The 16706-nt window shown below is 36.9% G+C and overlaps 1 protein-coding gene across 1 annotated transcript in view; it reads left to right on the top strand.

Annotated features, from left to right (window-relative positions):
• The window catches only part of LOC584213 (synaptotagmin-6), a 32738-nt gene that overhangs the window by 11724 nt on the left and 4308 nt on the right, over positions 1-16706 (top strand). The window contains exons 2-4 of the mRNA XM_030988640.1: positions 7660-8549; positions 10797-10917; positions 15432-15603. Of these exons, the coding sequence (XP_030844500.1) occupies positions 7854-8549; positions 10797-10917; positions 15432-15603 (989 nt within the window). The 5' untranslated portion in view covers positions 7660-7853. The remainder of the gene's footprint in view (positions 1-7659; positions 8550-10796; positions 10918-15431; positions 15604-16706) is intronic.

Here is a 16706-nt window from a genome sequence, read left to right as displayed (position 1 = left end):
TCAGAACGAAAACAACGCATCATCAATTTCTCGTTCATTTCATATTACCCATTATTGAGCCAATAACAATGTTTAAATCCCGAGTCATGCACCTCTTAAGCCACTCTCATGGTTCACTGCTCTTCCTCCCTTCGAATTAATTGACTCTTCTTCTGCAGATGCTCAACTCGTCCTCAGTTTATTCGCACCCTGCACTGGCCCCCCTCGTAAGGGGATCGGAAATGCATGCAATTCAGAGAGGGGATATAATATGGGCTGCTCAAATTCGATTGCTTTTATCCTACATCGAATAAGGATTGCCTTACCCTTTATCCTGCATATATTTTGGAACGATGTACCTCCTTTTTACCTCTATATTTCATTATTATTCAAGAAAAACAAATGCCATTTTATTTTCTGATATATTGTCTGGTATTATGTAGAAGTGAAACCTCCTTCGACAGCGAAAGAGAGAGAGAGAGAGAGAGAGAGATAGTAAGAGAGAGAGAGAGAGAGATAGTAAGAGAGAGAGAGAGAGAGAGAGAGAGAAAGTGTGTGAGAGAAAGAGAGGAGATGGGTAGATTAAACAAACACACACACCCACACACCCACACACATACTTAAAACTGATTTGTCCGGTGGGATAAAATACTTCTACGTCTTTTTTTTCTTCTCAGCTTCCATGCATTACGTTCATTGTAATATCGATTTTCTTAACCACAAGATAATTCTAAATTTCCCAAATTTATGATCTAAAGTTCAGCAAAATTTTCTTATAAATCACTTTTGCAAAAGGAAAACAATTATTAAAGCAACATTTTATGCACAATTTAAAATCACCTTTTAATATATACAAAAACACATATAAACGCCGGTGTCAGAAAGGTATTTTATTGCTTTAGGCTCCCACGATTCCTGCTCCCAATAACAGTTTCATGCTTGTATATCGGATCATCGTCATCACTACAGCTGTAGTTCTTATTTCCGATTTTGACCATGACACCCAAGCCTAAATCTATTGTATTTGAGCAAGGGATTTCATTTGGTCGCCATGGTTACTCAAATAAAATATCCGCGATGCACAACGGAGGAGGAAACGAAATGAAATGGAGCGAATAGGATCAATGAACTAGCGGTACGATTGAAACTAACTGTATTAATCAGGGAGGGAGGTGTACTGAACTGGTATTCAACTTGCGAAAAATTGATTTTCCGTGTGTTGACACAATTAGACTTCACCAAGAGCATTGCTCATGTAATATGAATACACCCGATTATTCATTTTATTTATTTTTTTGTTGAGTACTCAAGAGATTTTCAGAGGCTAGACAGACAAAGCAACAACTAACGTAGGCAAAGCGGATCCAATGCAAAGAAATGGCATTGTGCGTTTAGTGGGGGAAATAGACAATTAGGGTTTCCGAGAAAAAAATGCATGGATTGAAATACATAAGCTCGTAAAGGCAACTTAATTCAAATTTGGCAATATATTTAGCTGAGACATTGATAACAGGCATTAATAAGATTGAAGTAATTTAATTTAGAATGATCTAGATGCGATATGACATTTACGTTGACGAGACAGCCATGAAAGGGGTGGTTGTGTCGGGTATCTTTGTATAAGAGAAGAAAAAAAAACAGTGAATGAGCATCTTATTTAGATGAGGACCAACATTTAATATAGTATCTTACATTAGAGATACATGTACAACATGGTGACCGACAATGCAGTTAAAGGTAATATAAAGTTTTGGAATGGGTCATGAATTCGGTTCAAATGAACATATTGGAAGCATATAATGATCCTACAATATGCAGTGATCGTTGTCGCGGTTCAAATCGAGTCTAACGTTATGAAATTGTAAACAATGAACTCTTTATGTTGTAGAGCTCCCTCTCAAGGTCAAGATATTAATTAAGCTATAAACGTGTTTCTTCACTAAAATCGACCAATTGGCCAATCCCGTTTGGAAATTATATATCACAACTTCATATTCTGATATTTTCATGGTCACAGCTACCATTGTACGGCCGTAGGCGCTATTTGAAATTTATCAAAATTTACCGGGAGCACCGGTAAATTTTTTGTATTCTATTTTTCTCGAAAGCAGAAGTGTTTTAGGGGCTACATTTTCTAGTGCTTATAATACATTTACAGGGGCATCCAAATATATCAAAATTGTAAAGAATCACTATCTACCCAATTTTCAAAATTTCCCAAAACTTTGTATTACCTTTAAGCTGTTGATACGTTAAAAACAAGAGAAACGCTGTGTCTTATGTCTATTTTTCTTGCCTTATTTGTAATTACTTTCTGCTTTAACCTTCTCCTTGTCTTCCAGACTAGCTCCCTGTCACTCTAAGGTAAAACAAAAAAAAAGCGAGTTATGAATGACGAATTGGGCCCCTGTGATTCGCAATTGACGTCATCGGGTCATCACCATTGGCAACAAACTATAATTATAATCTATAACCCGCTCTCCACATTAGATGTTTCCGCCTATGGTCGATGTAACGAAAATACACCTATTTTCCCTATTCTATGCGCATCGCCTGCACATAATGTCTATTCCCACGGATATACATGTATATAATTAGTCGATGACAGCCATTTTCATATTAACTTTGTCCCTACATAGTCTCTGGTATTGAATTGCCAGGTGCTTCATGAAATATAATCGTATTTTTACGTTACACATTTCCATCATGATGTCTGTTTGTTTCGTAAAGCCTGTTTCCTTTTCTTTTCTATGAGTAAGAAATTATGCTGCGAGTGCTCGTTTTTTTCTGTATGAAATATAATATTGATTATATTGATGATCAGCCTTGTAAAGAAATGGCCTCATGCGCACCAGTCATCCATACGTCGAAGTCCTTTTTTCCATTTGATCGAAGTACAGTATTGTAAATACTTAAATATTAATGTATGAATATTGTGTGTGCATGTGATGGAGGTGTCTATTACCAATATTCCGTTTCTCCAGTAAAAATTAATTAAAAGAGAACATACAAACTGGCTCCCTATTTTCCATGAATCAACCATCAAATTAAAATCACGTAGAACTTCTTTATATTATTGAAATCATTTATTTTTCTATTCAGCTACCGAGATACATATACATATTTCTAATATATGACGTATCATTCTCATTAGAAAAAGCATTTATTATTTTATTCAATCATATAAATGAAAGTTTTGATATCGACCCATGCCTTCCAAAAATATGTTTCAATTTGAATTTAACAAAATGAAACGTTTCACTAATATTCATTTTTTTCAGTATAATGTATATACTATCTCTTACTTTTTTGTATTGCCATTGTCATATTCCTTTCCATGTTTTGTTTGTTCTTTAGTTCACAAATAAAGATAAAATGGTGCAAGTGTTGAACAAATAGATTGTTATCTCCAAATATGTCAGATAGTTTCATAAGACCGTAACAAGTATATACAAACCATATATGGACATCAGAGTGAACCTCAGTTCCATCATTCTACTTACATTCTGCTGTAAATAAAGGTGCAAAAACTGGCTACATCCTAGCGGAATATCGTGAGATTCAATTTTGGTTTGCCTGTCGAGATCTCCCCGGCTAGGTGTCATATTTAATGATTTATTTATGAGGATCGTGCTCCGAAGAGCAGGTATAGCCTTCGGAGGAACCATCTCCCATCGATTTCTGATTTGCAATGGCGTTCGAAGGTACAGGAATAGGTCTGACGGCGTTCTACATAGAGGAAGATGTGCAATGTGTCGACCAGAAACGCATCAGGGGCCGGTTTCACAAAGGCTTTTTTCAATGACAAAAATCAGTGACAAATCTGCTGACAACCAATCAGAAGCAAGGATTTCAGTAGCTTATAACAAACACTGCCATTTATCACTGATGACAAGTTTTGTGAAACGCACCAGCTGCCAATCTGTTTGACATGGCAATGATATATAAGTCTGATGCCTATCTAGCTACGCTGGTAATGTCTTCAGCCAATATTTGCGGATCCACGGACTTTTTTTGTTGTCTTTCTATAATATCTGCAAGAGCACTATAACACATTAACATATAGGATATCAATGATGGTAATTTATGAATATGAGGCTTATATTAATTATAAAAATGAAATAATGATAGGTATAACAGATAAACTGAAAACTTTATGTTAGCATTATTGTAGGAATGACAATTTACATAAGAACCGCAGATTTACTTTCATCTGAATTGCTGCTAGTCCTTTGTATCATAAAAACTGTGGTCTATTGTGATTCCAGATACGAGTAAGATATTGTTGACTGTATAGTGAAAGATAATGTGTATTTTCACATGATATTTCACAAGTTATAATAATAATAATAATAATAATAATATTGGATTCTTATATAGCGCACGTATCGACCTTGCAAGGTCCTCAAGGCGCTCCAACATAATCATAGTAAAGGAAAGTATTTTTAGATAGCAAAAAGATAGCATTGAATTAGTTGAAAGCAAGCCGACGATGATTATGTAAATTCTTCATATCAACGGTTTAAAGCCTAAAGTGATTGCACAATATGCAAGACATCATGCGATTTTCCGAATCTTGTAAAAATGCGATAATAACCGTAGCTCAGTCGTAAACGTCAGCAATTAGACGGGTTTTATATATCAAGGACGCTAAACCGACCTTCGTGTTCACAAATTTTTCACCAGCAGATCCTTGACGTAAGGAATGACGTGCAAAAGAATCTTGTTTTCTATATTTTTGTAATTTTCTTACAATCATTTAATTGACTGAAGTTGTATAATCATCGCCATTGATGAACATCTTCATGAAATCGTTCGATAACTTGTAGCGTCCTTTGCGCTTGTTCAGATCCTGAGTGGCAAGTCACAATGACAGGTTTGTGACGTTCGTTTATTGTTGGTGAAAGTAATACCACTTCGGACCGCCCAATTAGGGCTCTAAGTTTGTATTGACTATTCCATAGATAGATCCAGGCTGCGCCATTCAGGCTCCCTACAACATATTTAGGGACTTTTAGATTTGCGTGGTCTGATACGTGTGACGTCCATTTAAGGCAGTGTATTGAAAGGACGTCGATCGTAGCAATCCACGTTGTCGTTCGGCAATTCTAAAAGTCCCTATTGTTAGAATGTAAAACTCCAACTCCCAAAGGCTTAAACAAACAAGATGTTGTATTGCTCTTTAGGTGCAAAAACATGGGTCGATCGGTCGGAATTTTTTTCTTCTCCCTCTTTGGCTGATATTATTCAGTTTTGAATGCTTTAACATTTGTTTTCTCTAAAAGAAAGGTTTTAAAACAAAAATTAAAAAAACCGACCTTAGATTTTTTTTTTTTTTTTTTTTTTTTTTTTAGGGGGGGGGGCGGGGATCGGTCACGAAGGGCAATATAACATCTTTTTGTTCAGGTCTAATGATAAAGCATCAATCTATGACGGTGTTGGTGCATACTGATAGCGGTGTACTTTCCTGGCAGTGTGGCCCGAATATTAAGCTTGGTTTGCTCTACGGTTTCCTTCATTGACCTGACCTTGTGATGCCGGTAGCATGTAAATGGGCTTATTTGAGCTCAAATGAAAATCAAGAGCTAACAGTAATGGATGGCGATAGGGCTTCCGCCAAGCGCTGCACACGAAAAGAAACGGTTGATCACAATTGTCTCCTTCCGTGGCAAAAGGTCTCAAGTGAATTTCATCAAAAATGTGAAATTTGTACCGTTGAGAAGACGTACACGTCGTAGGTCCGCACATGCATGGTTGGTTATCGGGACATGATTTTAGGCAGTAATTTGAAGAAGTTTACGAGAAATATCTCATAAATCCTTAACGGCTCCAATACCTTTGTTGGACAATTCCAAATGTTATGATTTGAATGCTATTCGATGCATATTCTCCATGTAATCCAAGTATAAAAGTGACAGCTTGATTTTCGTTAGCGTCCGTACAACCCCTTCTTTCATGACCGTCATACACAGGAGCGTTCCCAAACAACAAGTGTATATATTATTGTCTGTAATCAATGTGAATACTGGAAAACCTTTTAAATTCAATGATATATCCTTTGTTCATGATGTCCATATACTTTGTTCTATGTTTTCAACTATGTCATTGTCTGAGGTCTATTCAGAGTATGGGTATTTGGGTAGACGAGCAGCTTGCTATAGGCTCTGTCAATGCACTTTACACACGGCCGACTAATCGCTCTCTTGGGAGGACTTAAACGTGAACTCTTTACGCTAAACATTACCGAAGAATATTCATGGAGTGTGTGCTTTCTTGTGATGTGTTCTGTGTTGTCTTCGCAAGACCCTTCTATTTTCTAACCTTCTTGGTTGACCCGCTGTTGACATTATTGCAATGTAGCGTTTGATATATTGATATTAACATACTAATACACACACAGTGCTTTTTATCGGAAATGCAGTGCTTCCTTGAATACGATCACGAAGACTTGCAAGAAATCAACTCAAAAACAACTGTAAAACCTTACGGTTTAGCCTCGTAGACTTCACGTTCGGAGTACGTGATTCGTCTTCATATTTTAAGATATAGAAGGCTAGCTAAAAATCATCGAGGTTTTCTTTTCGGAATACATAGCGATCGTGTTATTGATTTATTCCTCAGAAATGTCGCTCAGCTATTTTTAGCCTTGATCATAGCGTATTGAGAGATATAGTTGATCGCAGACATGTGCGCTTGTCACAACTGTCTCTCTCGATATGCTACAGTACTGGGACCCGTTTCACAAAGCCTTTTTTCAATGACAAATGGAGAAGAAAAAAAAACAGTGACAAATCTGCGGATAATCAATCGGAAGCAAGGATTTCAGTAGCTTACAACAAAACTGTAATTTGTCACTGATGACAAGTTCTGTGAAATGGGGCCCTGATCTAGATTTTCCCTGCACGTTTACAACTACTTATTTATATGTGTGAATAATATTGAAATATCTTTTTCAGTCAAGAGAAGGGGACAGAAACAAATTGGAAACCTTTTGTAAAGCTTATCTTGCTTCCTTATCCTATTACCATAATCTGTCCCGTCTCGGCATCGTACTTTGCATATAAGGAGTAGGCGTGGGTCAAGGCTGTATGGAAGAGAAGGGATTCAATAATAATTGTGGGACGTGCTGGTAATGATATAATTTCATTGCTGAGGTTCGCGCCTGGTTGTGAATGAGGGTTCATCGCCACACGTTCGTAGTAGGAGTATTCAGACTTGTGAATCTTTATTTCATGTAGCCATTTTTCACTTCTTTAATACTGTCTTGCTTTTGAGCATTTGGAAATCAAACAACAACCTAATGACGGATGCACCCGAACTGTCATTTGCATGACTACCTAGGCTGATTAAGTCTATGGAGGCAATTAATGGTCCATAACTCAGTTATTTCAACTAATATTTCCTCTGTTCATTTACTTTTGTTCCCTATTTATAGAGTGTTTCTTTTACATTGCGCGGCAAAGGCTACGATAGTATGTTGCCGACGCAGTCCTTCGTGTAAAAGAGGCAAACTTATAGCAATCATGTCAATGGACGCAGTACGTGTCACTCGAGATCATAATTAGTATACAGATAAAGGAGCATCTCCAACGTATTTGTATTGGTTGGAAATCCGGAAGGAAGAATTTAATCATTTCTAAATATTCCTTTCTTTTTTTCGTGTTCTTGTTATTCCTACAGGGCGCATCTTTCCCTTGGAGGAGATTGCCATTCCCGTTTGCTTATCAGTAGCGATCGTGCTGATCGCATTTATTACTCTTTATTGCTCGAAAAAGAAGAAAACCCTGTCGGAGCCTCAAGACTTGTATACCGTCCAGCGCAAGGTGTTCAATCATCACAGCTACGAGATTGACTCGGACTCGGACAACGATAGTATGTTCCAAAGCCGTGATGGATCTCCTACAGGTAGTCGATCCAGCTCGGGAAGACCCAGTCCAACTCGGCCGACCCCTCTACCGCGTCAGTCAACTGTCCCGCTACTGCCGCAGAAGCTCCGTCAGGAAGCATTCCGAAAGCAACGTCAGCTCTCCTTACAGCTTAACCTGACGAACGTCGAGTTCAGCGTCAAGAACATCAACTCCACGCGCAAAGACCAAACAGATCTGATAGGTACATTACGTCCAGAGCTCTACCGCCAAGAATCCAAAGACAAGGGCAAGCTCAACGGTGAGAGCCGACCCAACTGTGGCAGATTGGTTTTCAGCCTTTTCTACGACTACGCGACGGAAACGCTTAACGTTCACATAGAGCGAGCAGTTGGCCTTCCGGCCAAGGACTTCTCAGGAACGTCAGATCCCTACGTGAAGATTTATCTGTGCCCTGACCGGAAGCGGAAGTACCAGACCAAAGTTCATCGGAAAAATTGTGACCCTGTTTTCGATGAGAGATTTGCCTTTCAAATACCTTACAACGAGCTGGAGAGCAAAACTCTGAAATTCACCGTCTACGATTTCGACAGGTTCTCCAGGCACGACCTTATAGGAGAAGTGAACATCACCAGTCTTCTCACCGATAGGGATCTGAGTAAAGAAACACAATACGTCGAAGACATAATGAAAGGAACATCGCAAGTAAGTAGACTTTTACCAATACCGAGTAACAGCAGAGGTTCTACGTTTCCATTTCCCAGCTCTCAAAGAAGTTTTGTGCATTTCCAACTACCTTGAAGAGACTTTGGATTAGTTGTAACTTTCTTGGAAAAAGACACACTTAGACTTCCCATATAAAAACACCAATCAATACAAAGCAAAAACCTACACTGCAATTGAACAATTAGTGTAACAGGATGTAAGATAACTCTGCCTGCTTCTGCGAACGGTCAATAATGCATTTTCATTTAGGTGTATCACAATCAGAAAAGCTTTCCTTATCAACACTCTTAAACGATGTCTTTACCCGGGTGCCATTACTTTACTTTCATTACAGAACGTCCTCGCAGGCAATAAGGGGCTTGTCTTTATATTCGATCTTGATGAGAAAAATCCCACACATCAACATGTGTTTTATTTCTTGGAAATGTCATGGCCACTGCAATGAGGCTGAGAAAAGAAGAATCATAGCAAAGCGCTGTCTAAAAGCAATGGCTAAATTGGGCGTTGAGCCTTTTTTATTCCAATTTTGCTGTTCAGGTACAACTGAATTAACGTCAGATGCGTATTTGCCTTAACGCGGCAAGGTCACACCACAAAGGAGGGCTGTCGATCACACAGTCATAGGTTTATATTTCTAGCTTTCATAAATCTTCATCTCATTTATTTGAGAAGGAGCCATGTTGCTCTATTTTCGTCTTGAATGACGAAGGGCCTCTTGATTACTTTTCCACTTTTCCACTTATCCTACTTTATCCACACAGTATTTTTTTCATGCAGCGTTCGTGTTTGTGTATAATGGTCTCATACAAATTTGCCATATATACCTATGTTTACTCGATATGACCTTAATTTTGTCAGGGTACGTTTTCTTCCTCTATCTTCAAAGTTTTTTTGTTGACTTTTATTGTTGTAAAGATTACTGAATAGGTATATTTGAATGACTTTTATCTTAACAATGGACTAATGAGTAAATCGTCTTCGCCCATGTTTACAGTGATAGTCTTAATTCTTTTGAGGTGCCTCAATCCTCCGGACATGACATTATCCAATAATTTGTACAGAATTACTGTGCTCTGTACCTAGAATTTACCTACTCTAAATGAAGAAGCTCGTTCAGAAAACGCGGCAAAACAGCGGAGGATTATCATTTTGTTTAGTGATGACTTAAATTATAAAATACGCTTCCCATATCTCACTCTTAAACAAAATGTTTCAACAAAGAATGCAGCGCTGTTTTTGCGTCAATTTAATGCGGCATTTCTCAACAAGCCCTTAAGTATCACCAGCCAAGCCAGGCTTTATAACGAATCTGGTTTTTCATTAACACGAAGCTGATAACGACTTAGATAAAATGACAATTCGCCAATCATTTACCTTTCTGCCACCATGCTGGGTCTAATCTCGCTTTTCAAAAGATATTATTATTTAATCAAAATAATCAGTCAGCCGAAAAAGGAATGGTCACGTCCTGTGGCTAAAAGATGTTGCATTTTTATTAATAAGCCACTAGTCTCGCAAAAAAGGACAGTAATTGGTTTACTTCATAAAGACACTTTCACCATATATATAAATCATGTCATATCTTTTTGAGGTGACGTAATGGAATGCAAACAAAATCTGCCATTTTGTTGTCATATTTTTATTCGAATGTACAATTCACGAAGCCTAGTCTCTTTTTTTTCTGTAGTAAGGCTTTACCCCTCAACTTAATTATTTCTTCCTGACACAAAAATAAATTTTACGGATCAATATTAAATATATAATGCTCACGTATGTCTACTATCGAGTTACGTAAATAATGATTTATTCCTATTAATTTTAATATTTAGGGGTAGGAAATTCGTGGCGTTTATATTTTAATTGTTGTTATCAATATCATACCATAGTTTTTTTTTAATTGTTTTAGTTGTATTATCCAGCCTATATTCAATTCCCACTCTATCTAATGTTTTAAAAGCTCATGTTATTATTGTTAATATTATTTTTTACTATCATTATTATCATAATTATTATCAGTTTTAAAACAATCATTATTTTGATTATTGTTATCATTATTACTTTAATTATTACTTTTGTTATTATTACTATCATAGTTCTTTTAATTATTGTTATCACTAGTACTTTTATTATTACCTTTGTAATTATCTCTATCAGAACCGATCATATGAGTATTATTGTCGTTATTAATTTTAATTTCCTTATAATTAATATCATCATCATCATTAGGAGAAAGCGGATTTAGGGGAGGTGATGTTCTCACTCAACTATCTGCCTACAGCATGCCGGTTAACACTTACAGTCATCAAAGCCCGTAACTTAAAGGCAATGGACATCACAGGTGCCTCAGGTAAGAGAAAAAGGGTTAATGATGATCATAATGATAACTATTTTATAACATGCCCATGTATACCGTAGAGGGCAGCTACCATACAAACATACTCTACTGCGCTTAAAGGGACTTTGTAACATTGTTCAGATGAGAGAAAATTGTGCTAATTGGGTATGCTAGATGTATAATTTAAGGTAATATGAAATTTTGAGTGAAAACAGACCATTATTAGTGATACAATTATCTTATCGATTCCTTAATTCTCCCAACTATATTTCTACAATTTAATACAATTCGGGGAATTTAAATCGTAACAAAACAATCAATTGGCTCAATATACATGAAAATAGGGAAAGTTCAAAAAACGGTTGGGAGAATTTACTTTTAGAGTGTGTCGCATACTGACGCTTGCAAAGAAAACCATAAATATATTTGTGATTTGAGAATTTTTTTCAGGATTCTTTGCATGTTAGGGCATTGGTACAATAAAAGGAATAGGCCTATATAATAAGTAACACTTTATCCAAAAATTAGGCAATGTCTTCATCAACCTTCAACAATGTTACCGAGTCACTAAAATCGAACGACTAAATGACTGAATCAAATATATCAGACTTCTTTTTAAAATTGAGATTGTTTGTTGTCAAATTTGCGAATCGGCTATTCGACCGTGACTTAATCAATGACAACTCTTTATTGCTTCTCAAACTATCAATATATATTTTATTACTCTCCAAAGTGCAATTTCCCTCGGTGCTGTGCTCAAAGTATAAAATGGAAATTAAGTTTATTACAAGTCTTCGTTTATAGCCAAAATAAAATCTGTTTTATGAGTAAAGAAGAACAGTTTAAAAACATCATTAAAAATATCCAATATTGATTATAACTTTCAAAATTGTAATGACTTGTTGTTATTTATGTTCGTTCCCACTGTATATTCTCCTGTAATGTGACTCGTTGTGTGACTCGCAATTAGTTTTGACGTTTAGATTCCTCTTTACACATTACAATTCTCATGATTACAACATCAGCAGAAAAAATGAATAAGATGCAGGTGAATTATCGCTTCTTTTGTTTTTACTATACAAGTGCCGTTTATGTACTGTGCAAACATCGACTGTAGACATTCAGCAGTCTTCAACTTGTACTCCGATATTATTTTGCGTTGCTTTTTCCCTAGTTTATGTTGGCTGCAAACAAGACACGTAATTATACGATAAAATGTTCTCTACAGTAATTAGAAAATGTACGCTTTCGGCGTCGGTTTTCCTTCAGATCATCAAAAATAAATCACCCGTGTTATATTGTCTTGTTTTTGTTGTTTGAATTTCAAATAAAGCACGGACTGAGGGACATTAAACTAGGGTTTTCCCACCTAAAAACTCGTAATTACCTTTATAAATTCACGTCGGCATTTTATGTCATTTGCTGGCACACTGTCCCCAAGGGAAACAATGTACACGGATGGTTCAACTTTGAAAGGCGACGAGAAGATCCTTTTATTCTGCAATAATGAAATATAACAGATTCTCATCAATTGCCGATGCTGATTTATAATTCTGCGCTAACCAGAGGGTGCTAGGGGTTTGATTAATATGACACTATTTTATATTTCGTAATTGCAGAATAAAAGGATCTATTCGTCGCCTTCCGAAGTTTGCACCATTCGTGTACATTGTTCCCTTTGGGGATAGCGGCCAGCAAATGAGATAAATTGCCGATCTGTTGAAATGAGATCATAAACCTGACTTGGAATGGCTCGACCTTTTCATTGGCTTCTACGACCTTTTGAAATGTCAATATGAACACGATTGCTGGCTACGGAAATCATAATGCGATGCCATTTAGTATTATTTTGCTTTCAGTTATTCAAAATAACCCCCTCCTTGTTGCAATTTATACACTGTTTCTCGAAAATGTTACTATTACAAGTCCTCTTCTAGGAAACTAATTGATTAAGTCATCGAAGACAAATTCAGTTTCATGCAAAACAAACGCACAGTATCTCACAAATGAAAACATGCAAGGGCAAATTTTGTAGAGAGATATCAAAACGTACGACTATATTGTTTGTGTTCGAGAATTTCTAATAGATTCACAAATTCCTGTCTCTGATATTCTTAATCTACGTCGGCCCTCAAATTTCTGAACGAAATCGTGTCAGATATCCTCTCTCATTAGTAACACAGGCTTAAATACTTGACAATTTACACTCGTGATCATCTCTCGTTAAAGTAAGAAAAGATATTCTTAATGGCCTCTTTTATCCTATTTAATGAAGCCAGTCTGTTCTTCTAATACAGCCCTCCCACTGGGTTTCATCGCCAACGCGCTCTGTTTTTATGAATGTTCGCTATGAATGGTTAAGAAGATGGCACGTGGGTTTTTCCCAGCTCAAACAAGACTTCAATTAGAGGTTTAATTCGTTTCCAATTAAAAAGATGACGGGTAATCGCAACCCAGCTCCTGATTTTGTCATTCATCACCCACTCTCAATCCAAAATACACAGCCAATGAAAGTGATGCTTGGAACGAAAAAGCACCACAAATGCTCAATCAGCCTCTCTTTCAGCTCCCAGCGCCGTTCATTTCTTTGAAATTAGAAAAGATTGCTCCAATTCACCGCCAATCTATCAGGCAGTTACCGCTGCGATTCAACATGCACGCGTACCTCCCCCACACACTCACTCACATTGGATCACGCACACAATGTATGCTGCCGGAAATTGCGCTCTGTCGCCAATGCGCTGATTACATTTGGACTTCGCCTCGCATCTGAAATGAATGTCCAATTTGCACATTTGCGTCGCATTATTAGCAAAGGCATTAACACTGAAATGATTCTAGCTTGCCCCCGCTTCTTCAGCTATTGTGACTTAATGTTTTGTGTGTAATAATATTGTTGTAATGAAAGGTTACACCTACATGCAGGTGACTTAAATCATCTTTTTGAGTATTTGCTGAATGGTACAAGTAAACATTAATCATTTTCTCGATTGAAAGGTTGAAAAGCCCTATACTTTATCTAAAAACCATCAACCTGTCAATGTTATTTTATTTTGGGGAACAGAAACGGTTTGCTAGAAGAATATTATGTATATACCATTTTGGAGGTGATCCCAAGAATATAAAATGGCAGACACATTGAGCTAGAGCAGTGGGTGATTACCAAAGCGTTATAATCCTATATCAGGAAATAACTCAAACCAAACAAACAAAATGCGTTCTGGTCATGTGATTGCAGTGTGGAACAAACTGCGTGGAAGTGATTCGAAAGGGTTGATTATTATGGCACATAAGAATTGGTAGTTAGTGAAACGTTTTGGATCATCAAAACGATAAGAAGTTGAGTTACGGTTGCTGAAAGTCACACGAACGGCACAAAGAAATGATTGTGTGGGACTAGACAAACATGCGTCATGAAAGTTTGATACAAACACCCCCATCATATCTTGACATATTTCAAATATGAGAAAAATTTTAGAACAACAATTTTTCAGGAGACATTTTGTCTACCATATTTTCCCCATGAATATAAGAGTAAGAAACTTTACAAATTATTTTGCACCTTACCCATAACTCAATCTTTTCTTTTACTCTTAGGCCCGGATTCTAGCGAAAGACTGTGGAATTCCTATTAAATTTGGATGACAGTCGCTCCCCATGCATATAAGAATGAGAAATTGCACAAAATATGATGCACCTTTCCCATAACTCAACCTTTTTTTTAACTTTAAGCTCCGGATTCTATCGATAGATTCTGGATCTCATATTAAATTTGCATGCCAGTCGCTCCCAATAAATACCGTGATTAACCGTCATTTTATTGAGCTTATGGATTTACTTTCCAATAAAAATTCTTCAGAGTTGTCATTCTGTCAACTTTATAGTCTTCCAGAAGCCTTTTATGGAAAACGGTATTACCCTTGTTATTGTCATGGTAGAGGAAAGGTGGAGGAGGGGCGAAAGAAGTGCGATTTATAGTGCTCGACGCAATCTAGATCATGTAGAGTTTAAGGTATTCCATTCCTTTTATTCGTTACTTGAGAACCAGTCAAAACCCTGAATAAAGAAGCATCACTGAAATGAAAACCATTTTGGAATGCCAGGGATTCATCTCATTTAAATTTTATATTTTGAATGTCTAGATTTTTCTTACGTAGAAATATAACGTATCACTGTCGAATTGTAGTGGAAAAACAGATTTGAATAATAATTTCATTTTATTTGTTTCAGTTATGCTCCTTATTTTTCTCTCGGAGAATCAATATATCACCAATATGTCTAATTTGAGACGGCCGAGAGTATTTTGTACCAAACCCTATCAAGTTGGATTGATGTTTTGAACTGCAATAGAAAGATGGGTCAAAGGTGACTTCCGTGACACGTGACTCGAATGCCGGACAGAAATCTTTTCACCGTGTTTGCAGATTAGTTTCACTTTGTCATCACACATATCGCCTATTATTAATGCTCAGTTATTGATATTAGTATTAGCCTTTAACCGAACTTTTGTCATTTATACTCCACAGATCCCTACGTTAAAGTGTCTCTAATGTCGCAAGGGAAGCGGATCAAGAAAAAGAAAACGACTGTGAAGAAGAACACTCTCAACCCCGTGTACAACGAGGCAATGGTCTTCGATGTCGCCCCGGACAGCATGGAAAACATATGCCTCATCATCGCCGTAGTCGATTACGACTGGTAATTACAAAAATTGTAATAATGCGACCCAAGATCTTTACAAAATTAAGTAAATGCAGTTTCAATACTGTTATCAATCACCTATCGAGAATGTGCGAACACTATTATATAATATGAACACTTTTGCTATGGAACATACAATACCGTATTAAATTCGACCTGGGTTGATTTCTTAAGGTATTTGCGATAATAATATAGTCATGCATGTTGCACAAGAGGACTGACGTAGGACTACATCACTCACTGGCGCAACCCTTGACGCACTATTTGTACGTGATTATCATAAAAAGGGGAGGTAATATGAAGCGCATGCATTTAACAAAAAAAAATTATAGCGTATACAGTATTTTGGCCCGTAGAATATAGCGCTATCTCAAAATTAATTATACATCATCCAGAGATAAACGGATAAAGTATTTTTTTGGAAAGGAAGTGTAGGTATACACTTTAGCAAAAAATGAAATTGTGCAACAAGTATGATAATGAAGGTGGTGGTGCTTGTAAACAGCATTCTTTGAATATAGCTAGTGCAGTCTTTTTAAGCCAAAAGAGGGACATTTCAAGTTACATTGAGACCTTTCTACATGGTAATAATTATCTCTCTTCATTCTCGTGAAAGAAAAGACGTGGCGTTGTCTCTCTTTCTGATTCTCATAATATATCCGATGCCTCACTATTTCTGTATCGTTATCTATGATTGCTTATCTTTAGGCATCGTTCTCCATTTCGGAATTCCTCTCATCCTATCTCCTATCACAATCACTTTTCCTCCCCATAATTAATTTCTCTTTTTTCCCTTCTTCATGCATCCTCTATTTTCTCCTCTGTCTTTAGACTGAGTGGCAATTGTTTCCCTCTCATCGTTGAAAATTAATTGTAATTACCGTTGCCTCATCATTCCTAACGCGTCTTCGAATCGATACGAGAGGCAAGAAACGATAAAATATTCCCGCCTTGTGATTGATTTCGCATTGCCGAGTTGACAAAAGATAGTGATTAATGACGCCCATAAATAATATCTGACTCAATCGTATCAATCATTACGATATCAAATCTCGGGGCGTCGAGGGAATGGGCAACTAAAACAAAGTCAACGCATGAGG

The sequence above is a fragment of the Strongylocentrotus purpuratus genome, unplaced genomic scaffold (genome assembly GCF_000002235.5).
Source record: "Strongylocentrotus purpuratus isolate Spur 01 unplaced genomic scaffold, Spur_5.0 spur5_scaffold_17, whole genome shotgun sequence".
Classification (NCBI taxonomy): domain Eukaryota; kingdom Metazoa; phylum Echinodermata; class Echinoidea; order Camarodonta; family Strongylocentrotidae; genus Strongylocentrotus; species Strongylocentrotus purpuratus.
The sequence above is the reverse complement of the archived record's forward strand: the minus strand, read 5'-3'. Positions and strand labels throughout refer to the sequence as shown.